We start from the raw sequence: 12387 nt of genomic DNA, 5'->3' as shown, positions 1-12387 counted from the left end.
CCGCGCTGAAGGCATAGGAAGTGTTCCCAGGACCGTAGGTGCTTGGGAAGGGTGGGGGCGATGACGTCAAAGTTGGGCCAACTTTTTGGATGACAAGAGAGAGTTTGGGAGAATGAGTGCCCTGAGAGTTCTGCTTTACTTACAGACATAATTTAAACGATTTTAGAAGCTTTAGAGTGTTTTCTATTCAATAATATTTATTATATGCATATATTAGCAATTTTTTACAGATTTTTTTTCTGTTTACTATGGGCACGCATTTCACCAACTGGGGCAGTATTCTGCCCTAGCCTTATTAACTGACTTGCCTAGTTAAATAAAGGTACAACATTTTTTTTTTTTATAACTCAAACACAACAGTAGTGGGGCATGATTACCAACAATGACGCGACAGCCTACAGAGTAGGTGAGGGCTCTCGGAGTGTAGTGTCAGGAAACATCAAAAACAAAGGAGACGATCGTGGACTTCAGGAAACAGCAGAGGCAGCAGCCACTATCCACATTGACGGGACAGTAGTGGAGAAGGTGGAAAGTTTTAAGTTCCTGGGCGTACACATGGTACACCACCAGGTGAGACCCTGTCCCCCTCACCCCACCACCAGGTGAGACCCTGTCCCCCTCACCCCACCACCAGGTGAGACCCTGTCCCCCTCACCCCACCACCAGGTGAGACCCTGTCCCCCTCACCCCACCACCAGGTGAGACCCTGTCCCCCTCACCCCACCACCAGGTGAGACCCCGTCCCCCTCACCCCACCACCAGGTGAGACCCCGTCCCACTCACCCCACCACCAGGTGAGACCCTGTCCCCCTCACCCCACCACCAGGTGAGACCCTGTCCCCCTCACCCCACCACCAGGTGAGACCCTGTCCCACTCACCCCACCACCAGGTGAGACCCTGTCCCCCTCACCCCACCACCAGGTGAGACCCCGTCCCCCTCACCCCACCACCAGGTGAGACCCCGTCCCCCTCACCCCACCACCAGGTGAGACCCCGTCCCCCTCACCCCACCACCAGGTGAGACCCCGTCCCCCTCAACCCACCACCAGGTGAGACCCCGTCCCCCTCAACCCACCACCAGGTGAGACCCCGTCCCCCTCACCCCACCACCAGGTGAGACCCTGTCCCCCTCACCCCACCACCAGGTGCATGGTGGAGGGTGGGGTAGAGTTATAGAGGGTGGGGTGCATGGTGGTGGTGGGGTGCATGGTGGTGGTGGGGTGCATGGTGGTGGTGGGGTGCATGGTGGTGGTGGGGTAGAGTTATAGAGGGTGGGGTGCATGGTGGTGGTGGGGTGCATGGTGGTGGTGGGGTGCATGGTGGTGGTGGGGGGCATGGTGGTGGTGGGGTAGAGGCATGGTGGTGGTGGTGGGGTAGAGGCATGGTGGTGGTGGGGTGCATGGTGGTGGTGGGGTAGAGGCATGGTGGTGGTGGGGTGCATGGTGGTGGTGGTGGGGTGCATGGTGGTGGTGGGGTAGAGGCATGGTGGTGGTGGGGTAGAGGCATGGTGGTGGTGGGGTAGAGGCATGGTGGTGGTGGGGTAGAGGCATGGTGGTGGTGGGGTGCATGGTGGTGGTGGGGTGCATGGTGGTGGTGAGGGAGAGTTATAGAGGGTGGGGTGCATGGTGGTGGTGGGGTAGAGTTATAGAGGGTGGGGTGCATGGTGGTGGTGGGGTGCATGGTGGTGGTGGGGTGCATGGTGGTGGTGAGGGAGAGTTATAGAGGGTGGGGTGCATGGTGGTGGTGGGGTAGAGTTATAGAGGGTGGGGTGCATGGTGGTGGTGGGGTGCATGGTGGTGGTGGGGTGCATGGTGGTGGTGGTGGTGGTGGTGGTGGTGGGGTGCATGGTGGTGGTGGTGGTGGTGGTGGGGTGCATGGTGGGTGCATGGTGGTGGTGGGGTGCATGGTGGTGGTGGGGTGCATGGTGGTGGTGGTGGGGTGCATGGTGGTGGTGGTGGTGGGGTGCATGGTGGTGGTGGTGGTGGGGTGCATGGTGGTGGTGGTGGGGTGCATGGTGGTGGTGGTGGTGGGGTGCATGGTGGTGGTGGTGGTGGGGTGCATGGTGGTGGTGGTGGGGTGCATGGTGGTGGTGGGGTAGAGTTATAGAGGGTGGGGTGCATGGTGGTGGTGGGGTGCATGGTGGTGGTGGGGTGCATGGTGGTGGTGGGGTGCATGGTGGTGTGGCAGAATCAGAATCCTTTAGGTAACATTTATAAATAAGATGTTTTATTATTTTTTATAAGTATGCTTATGTGGCAAATTTACTTGGGCCCAGAGAGGGGAGAGGTCGGGTTAGTCTTATCTGTGAATGTGTGTGTAACTATTCCTAAACCATGTGAGGGGATGGTGTGATTAATGGGGAACCAGTTAGGTGGCTCCACAATGTCTGTGTGCCAGTCACGTCTCTCTGTAAGCTTGTCCAGGAGGGGGTGTATTTGATATATGCCATTGGATGAGGTAATGTTTTTGGTTCTAAGGGGTACCAAGAATGAGTTAAGAGCTTTGGTTTAGGAGACCAAACTGAATGATAATTTATAGCTAATGCTATAAATTATGGGATACTCTTTTTTCTGGTAAAAGGTTCTTTGTATAATGTTCCTAAGATCTGTTATTCGTCATGTGAGTTTTGATGGGTGTGTCTTTGCTATAAATGATACTAAGGAATGTTTTGTAAGCACTCTCAGAGAATTCATTTATGGACACTGAATTGATCTCAGAGTCAAAGGGCTATGGTGAAGCTCATATAATTAAAGATGAACTTTCTGATAACTCTGACTTGTGTGTGGTTTACTCTCTCATGGATATTGGTAATACAGGACATTTCCACGACAATGGGGTGAGCAGGAGGGGCATAGGTCTGATCTGAGGGGGCCTAAATGGGGTGTGGGCATGGTTGACGTGGGGGGTGTTGATTGGTTGGGGTTGGGGTGTGGATGTGGCTGGGGGTGCTGTGGTCTGGATGTAATTCCTCTTGCGTGGGTCCTCTATATGTAGGTCCGGGGGGGGGGGGGGGGGGGGGGGTCCCGCAGGTCTGGGAGGGTGTCTCGCTGGTCTGGGTGGGGTGTCTATTGATCTGTTGCTCCTGTGTGTAGTGTTGGGGATACGTTTGAGAGCGATGTCATTTAGAGTCCAGGCAAAGGTGGGCACGGCTGCCTTGTAGAGGTTGACCTGGTCATAGAGGCTGTTCAAGTCCAGGGTGGAGTGGTGGGCCAGGAAAACATTTGGTTTTGAGGCACAGTCACGGGAAATACTTGTGTTTACCCGCTGTATTGTGGCAGGGTGGACATCTTTTCGTGATAGCAGGGTAGAGATAACCACTTGTGCGTTGGGGAAAGTAGAAGAAGCTTTTTCAATCACTCCCTTCAGTGCTGTGGCCACCCATTCCTGCTGTGCTCTCAGGTCATTTATGCCTGTGTGTATTATTATGTGGCTAGGTGAACCTAGGTGGTCCTCAGACAGAAGGTCTAGGGCACGCTGGGTGTTTGGACACCAGAGTTTAGACACACTGTGTTTGGGGAAAAGTTTTTTTTCTGTATTTCCCATTTCCCAAGTCCATAGCGAGAACAATCTGTGCCTTGAGTATGTCCTCAGTGGGTGTGGGGGGGGTTGTCAGGAGGGCTATCAGGGTGGCTGACAGGGGGGGTGCTCAGAGGGGGTGAGAACCGCTGGGCTTGGGGTTTTTCTTTTGTCTGTTCTGCTGTGGTGTCGTCTCTATGGTCAGGGTCTGGTGTGGACTGTTCTGCTGTGGTGTCGAGACATTTGTCGGGTGCTGAGGTGGGCTGTTCTGCTGGCTTCTCTGTGGGGTTGGCCACCTCTCTAGTGGGTTGTTCTCTGTCACACGCCATCTTCCTCAACCTCTCCTCCAGCAGTCTGATCCTCTCCTCTAGTGCTCTGTTCTTCTCCTGCTCCTGCTCAGTTGTCTCACCACTGTCCAGAGTGCAGATATGTCTCTCTCCACGTCCAGCTCTCCGGGTCTGGTTAAGAGAGTGTTGTTGTGCTGGACTGTTGTCTGGGTCTGTGCAGACTGAAGTGTAATCACCTGCTGTTCCAGCTCCACCTGCCTTACCTCCAGCTGGGTGAATTTATCCTTCATTTCAATGAGAGGGTAGTACTCTGTGCTGGGAGATTGACCTTCCGCTGGGGGTTGCTCTTCTGTGGGGTTATATAATGAAGAGGTCTGGTCTGACCCGCTCGGGGTGGGGGTGTCTTTTTCAAGGGAGAGCTTCTCCTGCTGGGCTAATTCTTTGATTAGGTGAAAGTCCAGCTGAGACTGTTTGGGGGTTGCCCTGTACCATTACTGTTCCAGACTTATATAGATTTATATTAGCTTACTCAGAGTCCTCGTTGTCAAGTATCCTGAGTTTCCACCCCTCGTTAACCCCCCCCCCTCTTAACAAAGGGGTAGTGTGCTAATATAGCACTGTGCCATGCCAGGGGAGGGTTTGTGTGGAAGATAAGGTTGCTGATGTTCCCATTTTTGTAATAGTCAGCAAAAAGTGTCTATTGATTTTCCATAAGGAGCTTAATTTTGTAATCTTTTCTTGCCTTATCATTCTTTACATGCACAGGGTACTGTATTTGAATTACCTCTGAACAGCGGGAGGGAGCTTCTAAGGCCTCTCCATTTGGTTGGGGTAGACTGTTTGACTCTCCTGCCATTGTTGGGCTAATGGGCTTTGACACCTCTCACTTGACACGTCAGTGCTAATTGAAGTTGTATCAAGCTTGGCAGAATTATATTAGAATTCATTCCTTATAAAGTAATGTAGTGTATTTTTCTTCTTGGCTTTTGGAAATAGACTATAGTTTCAGACTAAACATTACTCACTCAGTTCCAGGTTGGGTGGTGTTTTCAGGTTTCTGTTGTTTTCCAGAGAATTTGCTATATAGAATAATAATCCTTGGTAGTTGTAAACATTCCAGGTGATTCCGTAATTCCGTCCAAAATCAGATTTTAGGTTTCGAGTTTTGATTTGAAGTGAAGGTTATATTGTAGAGGGTAGCATCCTGTATATGCTCCTGACAAAAAATCCAAGTTACTCTAACTCTATCTTTTTTTTTAAATGCTGAAAAATGCAGGAGCTCATCTGATCATGACCTCTAGCCTCTCTCTCTCTCTCTCTCTCTCTAGCCTCCTCTCTCTCTCTAACCTATCTCTCTCTCTCTCTCTGTGGGTTACAGACAGTTATACCTCCTCTCTCTCTGTCTCTCTCTGTCTGTCTATGTCTCTCTCTGTCTCTCTCTCTTTAATATGGTCATACATTTGACAGGAGGTTCAGAACAAGTGGACACAAGGCTGTCTATGGCTCAGGACAAGTGGACACAAGGCTCTTTGGCTCAAGACAAGTGGACACAAGGCTCTTTGGCTCAGGAAAAGTGGACACAAGGCTTTTGGCTCAGGACAAGTGGACACAAGGCTTTTGGCTCAGGACAAGTGGACACAAGGCTCTTTGGCTCAGGAAGGGAAAATGAGGTGAGGGAAAATAAAACACAACCTCAAGTCATCAGATGAATGATTTAACATCCTAGTTGAAGATAATAAAAAAAAAATCATCTTGAACTCCTGAAAGTCTATGAGGAATGTACTTTTGGTATAAAATCAATCATAAAGCACCTACAAGCTGTTTTCTTTGTCCTTGAAAGCAGGTTTAGTGAAAGTAATAATGAAAAAAATGAATTCTGAATGTACTCTAACATGTAATTTGCTATGAATGAATGGTTGTCGGTTCCATTTTAAAATGTCCTTTGTGGTTGCTGCATATGAACTCTTTAAAAATGACAGTTAAAAAGGTAAAGATCCTGTATCTCGAGGTACCTATAGCGCACTTCACAATGGTTATTACAACGGGTCTGTCCCCAAAAGTGACCCTGTTCATTAATAGTGGACGACTTTTAACCAGGCCCACATGTCTCTGGTCCAAAGTAGAGCTCACATGTCTCTGGTCCAAAGTAGAGCCCACATGTCTCTGGTCTAAAGTAGAGCTCATATGTCTCTGGTCCAAAGTAGAGCTCATACGTCTCTGGTCTAAAGTAGAGCCCACATGTCTCTGGTCTAAAGTAGAGCTCATATGTCTCTGGTCTAAAGTAGAGCCCACAAGTCTCTGGTGTAAACTAGAGCTCATACGTCTCTGGTCCAAAGTAGAGCCCACAAGTCTCTGGTCCAAAGTAGAGCTCATACGTCTCTGGTCTAAAGTAGAGCTCATAAGTCTCTGGTCCAAAGTAGAGCTCATACGTCTCTGGTCTAAAGTAGAGCTCCTATGTCTCTGGTCTAAAGTGGTGTACTATGTAGGCCGGGAAATAGGTCTCCATTTGGGATGCAGCCCAGTGTTTGACAGGAAGGTATTATGCTTTTGAAGTGCTAAAAGCGCGTCTGATAGGGTGAGATCTCCTGCTGGTTGTATCAAAGGGTTTCCTTTCTAAGCACACACACATACGCACGCACCACATACGCACGCACCACACACACACACACCACACCACACACACACACACACACACACGCACCACACACACACACACGCACCACACACACACACACACACACCACACACCACACACACACACACACACACACACCACCAACTGCCGTTCAATACCCTCCAGTTAATATCTGTATATTCTGACCTTTCCGGATAAAAGGTTTTGACATAGAAATACGTCTTAGACATTCAAAGTGTCTGAGTTCAAACAGCTCTATCACCAAACTATAAATATAAGTAACTTTCTCTTCGGAAGACACAGGATTGAGTGCCGTTTTGAGACCATGAAGTGAAGGCCTTCATTGTAAATAAGAAGTAGTTCATAGCTGACTTGCCTAGTTACATTTTGAAAAAGTATTAAATAACATAAAAGTGTGGCTTGTCTTGACTTTTGTCAGTAGTTCAACCTCCTCTTTCAGCACCGTGCTGGTGAAGCAGGACTCAACCTCCTCTTTCAGCACCGTGCTGGTGAAGCAGGACTCAACCTCCTCTTTCAGCACCGTGCTGGTGAAGCTGGACTCAACCTCCTCTTTCAGCACCGTGCTGGTGAAGCTGGACTCTGTTTCCTCTTTCAGCACCGTGCTGGTGAAGCAGGACTCAACCTCCTCTTTCAGCACTGTGCTGGTGAAGCAGGACTCAACCTCCGCTTTCAGCACCGTGCTGGTGAAGCAGGACTCAACCTCCTCTTTCAGCACCGTGCTGGTGAAGCAGGACTCAACCTCCTCTTTCAGCACCGTGCTGGTGAAGCAGGACTCTGTTTCCTCTTTCAGCACCATGCTGGTGAAGCAGGACTCAACCTCCTCTTTCAGCACCGTGCTGGTGAAGCAGGACTCAACCTCCTCTTTCAGCACCGTGCTGGTGAAGCAGGACTCAACCTCCTCTTTCAGCACCGTGCTGGTGAAGCAGGACTCAACCTCCTCTTTCAGCACCGTGCTGGTGAAGCAGGACTCAACCTCCTCTTTCAGCACCGTGCTGGTGAAGCAGGACTCAACCTCCTCTTTCAGCACCGTGCTGGTGAAGCAGGACTCTGTTTCCTCTTTCAGCACCGTGCTGGTGAAGCAGGACTCTGTTTCCTCTTTCAGCACCGTGCTGGTGAAGCAGGACTCTGTTTCCTCTTTCAGCACCGTGCTGGTGAAGCAGGACTCAACCTCCTCTTTCAGCACCGTGCTGGTGAAGCAGGACTCTGTTTCCTCTATCAGCACCATGCTGGTGAAGCAGGACTCAACCTCCTCTTTCAGCACCGTGCTGGTGAAGCAGGACTCAACCTCCTCTTTCAGCACCGTGCTGGTGAAGCAGGACTCAACCTCCTCTTTCAGCACCGTGCTGGTGAAGCAGGACTCAACCTCCTCTTTCAGCACCATGCTGGTGAAGCAGGACTCAACCTCCTCTTTCAGCACCGTGCTGGTGAAGCAGGACTCAACCTCCTCTTTCAGCACCATGCTGGTGAAGCAGGACTCAACCTCCTCTTTCAGCACCGTGCTGGTGAAGCAGGACTCTGTTACCTCTTTCAGCACCGTGCTGGTGAAGCAGGACTCTGTTTCCTCTTTCAGCACCGTGCTGGTGAAGCAGGACTCAACCTCCTCTTTCAGCACTGTGCTGGTGAAGCAGGACTCTGTTTCCTCTTTCAGCACCGTGCTGGTGAAGCAGGACTCAACCTCCTCTTTCAGCACCGTGCTGTGAAGCAGGACTCTGTTTCCTCTTTCAGCACCGTGCTGTGAAGCAGGACTCTGTTTCCTCTTTCAGCACCGTGCTGGTGAAGCAGGACTCTGTTTCATGTAGCGCTCAAGAGCAGGTTTCTCCCGATGGGAGAAATGGTGATGCATATTAATTGTTTGCAAACAAAGATTTAGTTTCTACCACACCCACAACTGAAGCACAATCATGGTCTCTGATTCACAGGTGGTGGACTTCTGACAGGTTGCTGTTATACCTGAATTCGACCCAAAACCAATGAAGAAGTCTGCTGCAGTGTTGAGAGTGGTTGTATGAAACCAAAGGTGATCTATTATATTGACAAGATACCCGAGTGACTGCCCCAACAGTCACTTGAGGGGAAGGGGGGGGGGGGAATTCTAGCCAATGAGAGGGCAGACAAAGCCAGCGACCGACAGACCAACTAGTTATTTTAGAGTCTATAGAAAAGAGGAAGTCAGAGGTAGATTAGGGCCCAATTGAGCTGAAGATCAGAGGTAGAGTAGGGCCCAATGGAGTTGATGTCCAGGGGTAGATTAGTGCCCAATGGAGGTGAAGATCAGAGGTAGAGAAGGGCCCAATAGATGTGAAGATCTGAGGTAGAGTAGGGCCCAATGGAGCTGAACATCAGAGTTAGAGTAGTGCCCAATGGAGCTGCTTAATATCAGAGGTAGAATAGGGCCCAATAGATCTCTCTCTCTCTCTCTCTCGGTTTCCCTCTCTCTCTCTTTCTCTCTCTCTCTTTCTCTATTAATCAGGTGTGTTTTTTTTAGGCCACAGCTATTTGTTATGTAATGAACCTCAGTCTATTGTGGCGCTAGAACATTCACATTGAGACCGTGCCATTTAGAGCAGCAGAGTGGAGATCTAATTCTATGAAAGAAGACAGACAGACATTTCTTTGTGCATCACCTTTGACAAGGGCCCATAGGGGGCCCATAGGACTCTGGTCAAAATAATTGCACTATGTAGGGATTAGGTTGCCATTTGTGGACACAGTCATATAGTTATCAAAGTAAAAGCTAATTCTGTCCGTTCCCCTACTATTCCCTGTGACTTTCTAATGAGCATGAGTTCAAACAGAGATGATGGCTGTGACCTGGGAGCTCAGGCTGGAGTCTGAAACATTCATATTTACATTTTTACCCCATTAATTTAATGACATTTCAGATGCTCATTTGAATTCGCCACGGTCTTCTTCTCTGAGCAAGTCGACTTTAATCCCAATCTAATTAGTAATTATGCTCAGAGGTTGATTGCACCAATCCTCTCAGGCAGACAGAGAAGACCAATTACTCTCTTATGTGGAGTACCTTTAATCTCCCTTATCTTCCTCAGGTTGGGAACATAATCAGGATGTACAGGGGAGGCTTGGGAACCAATCAGGACGTACAGGGGAAGCTTGGGAGACAATCAAAGGAGTCAGAAGCACCCAGGATGGACCTTTCTCTTTCAATAACAAATGAAGATATGTTACCAACAGGAACACATGGAGAGAAGGACAGGAACACATGGAGCGGAGGACAGGAACACATGGAGCGGAGGACAGGAACACATTATAGAGACAAGACTTAAAAATGAATTAATGGCATATTGTGCAGTGTTGAAAAACAGTAGCGTCCGTCCAAAATGGTGAGGAAAACAGTAAGATACGACCATGCATATAATCCACATAGAAACCGTAGAAACCATAGAAACCATAGAAACCGTAAAACAGATGTATCTCACTCCACTATGATCTGCTAACAAATGTATTGCACTGTTTAAAGGGGCAATCCTCAGTTCTAAATGTTTGGATCTAATGTATTGCACTGTTTAAAGGGGCAATCCTCAGTTCTAAATGTTTGGATCTAGTTGTCAGCTCTACACTCTGTACCCTTGTTCATACACCTGCCTTCCCTCCATATAGGCTCCATTATGAGGGTTCCACTTATCCCCCCATCTGAAGAAGAGCGATCGCTCCAATTCCTACTCAGTGATGGCATGGATTTAAATATTTGGTAATGGAGGCCTGCTGATGTCGATGTACACTGCAGTCATTGTCTGTGTCGCAAAGGGCAACCTAATCCTTATAAAGTACACTACTTTTGGCCCTAAGGGCCCTAATCTGACCTAATATCTGGTATCTGATCTGTTCTGATATCTGATCTGTTTTGGTCTGATCTGTTCTGGTATCTGCTCTGTTCTGATGTCTAATCTGTTCTGGTATCTGCTCTGTTCTGATGTCTAATCTGTTCTGGTATCTGATCTGTTCTGATGTCTGATCTGTTCTGATATCTGGTATCTGCTCTGTTCTGATGTCTGATCTGTTCTGATGTCTGATCTGTTTTGGTCTGATCTGTTCTGGTATCTGCTCTGTTCTGATGTCGGATCTGTTCTGATATCTGATATCTGATCTGTCCTGATGTTTGATCTGTTCTGATTTCTGGTATCTCATCTGTTCTGATGTCGGATCTGTTCTGATATCTGATCTGTTCTGATATCTGATCTGTTCTGATGTCTGATCTGTTCTGATGTCTGATCTGTTCTGATATCTCATCTGTTCTGGTATCTGCTCTGTTCTGATGTCTAATCTGTTCTGGTATCTGCTCTGTTCTGATGTCTAATCTGTTCTGGTATCTGATCTGTTCTGATGTCTGATCTGTTCTGATATCTGGTATCTGCTCTGTTCTGATGTCTGATCTGTTCTGATGTCTGATCTGTTTTGGTCTGATCTGTTCTGGTATCTGCTCTGTTCTGATGTCGGATCTGTTCTGATATCTGATATCTGATCTGTCCTGATGTTTGATCTGTTCTGATTTCTGGTATCTCATCTGTTCTGATGTCGGATCTGTTCTGATATCTGATCTGTTCTGATATCTGATCTGTTCTGATGTCTGATCTGTTCTGATGTCTGATCTGTTCTGATATCTCATCTGTTCTGGTGTCTGATGTGATATCTGGTATCTGATCTGTTCTGTCTGATCTGTTCTGATGTCTGATCTGTTCTGATGTCTGATCTGTTTTGGTCTGATCGGTTCTGATATCTGGTATCTAATCTGTTCTGATGTCGGATCTGTTCTGATATCTGATATCTGATCTGTCCTGATGTTTGATCTGTTCTGATTTCTGGTATCTCATCTGTTCTGATGTCGGATCTGTTCTGATATCTGATCTGTTCTGATATCTGATCTGTTCTGATGTCTGATCTGTTCTGATGTCTGATCTGTTCTGATATCTCATCTGTTCTGGTGTCTGATGTGATATCTGGTATCTGATCTGTTCTGTCTGATCTGTTCTGATGTCTGATCTGTTCTGATGTCTGATCTGTTTTGGTCTGATCGGTTCTGATATCTGGTATCTAATCTGTTCTGATGTCGGATCTGTTCTGATATCTGATATCTGATCTGTCCTGCTGTTTGATCTGTTCTGATATCTGGTATCTCATCTGTTCTGATGTCTGGTCTGTTCTGATATCTGATCTGTTCTGATATCTGATCTGTTCTGATATCTGATCTGTTCTGATGTCTGATCTGTTCTGATGTCTGATCTGTTCTGATATGTCATCTGTTCTGGTGTCTGATGTGATATCTGGTACCTGATCTGTTCTGATATCTCATCTGTTCTGGTGTCTGATCTGGTATCTGATCTGTTCTGATGTCTGATCTGTTCTGATGTCTGATCTGTTTTGGTCTGATCTGTTCTGATATCTGGTATCTGCTCTGTTCTGATGTCTAATCTGTTCTAATATCTGGTATCTAATCTGTTCTGATGTCAGATCTGTTCTGATATCTGGTATCTCATCTGTTCTGATGTCGGGTCTGTTCTGATATCTGATCTGTTCTGATATCTGATCTGTTCTGATGTCTCATCTGTTCTGGTGTCTGATCTGTTCTGATGTCTGATCTGTTCTGATGTCTGATCTGTTCTGATGTCTGATCTGTTCTGATGTCTGATCTGTTTTCGTCTGATCTGTTCTGATATCTGATCTGTTCTGATATCTGATCTGTTCTGATATCTGATCTGTTCTGATATCTGATCTGTTCTGATATCTGCTATCTGATCTGTTCTGATGTCTGATCTGTTCTGATATCTGGTATCTGATCTGTTCTGATGTCTGATCTGTTCTGATGTCTGATCTGTTCTGATGTCTGATCTGTTCTGATATCGGATCTGTTCTGATATCTGTCCTGATATCTGATCTGTTCTGATATCTGGTATCTGATCTGTTCTGAT

The 12387-nt window shown here is 47.7% G+C and overlaps 1 protein-coding gene across 1 annotated transcript; it reads left to right on the top strand.

Annotated features, from left to right (window-relative positions):
• Nucleotides 1-369: 369 nt before the first annotated feature.
• On the top strand, nucleotides 370-8160 carry LOC116354462 (uncharacterized serine-rich protein C215.13-like). Its single transcript, XM_031794927.1, has 3 exons — nucleotides 370-406; nucleotides 603-666; nucleotides 6900-8160. Exons 1-3 carry the CDS (start codon nucleotides 370-372, stop codon nucleotides 8158-8160), a joined length of 1362 nt encoding a protein of 453 aa, XP_031650787.1.
• The last annotated feature ends 4227 nt before the right edge of the window (nucleotides 8161-12387 follow it).

Source organism: Oncorhynchus kisutch, linkage group LG17, assembly GCF_002021735.2.
Source record: "Oncorhynchus kisutch isolate 150728-3 linkage group LG17, Okis_V2, whole genome shotgun sequence".
Lineage (NCBI taxonomy): Eukaryota > Metazoa > Chordata > Actinopteri > Salmoniformes > Salmonidae > Oncorhynchus > Oncorhynchus kisutch.
Note: the sequence above shows the minus strand (reverse complement) of the source record. Positions and strands in the feature narration are given on the sequence as shown.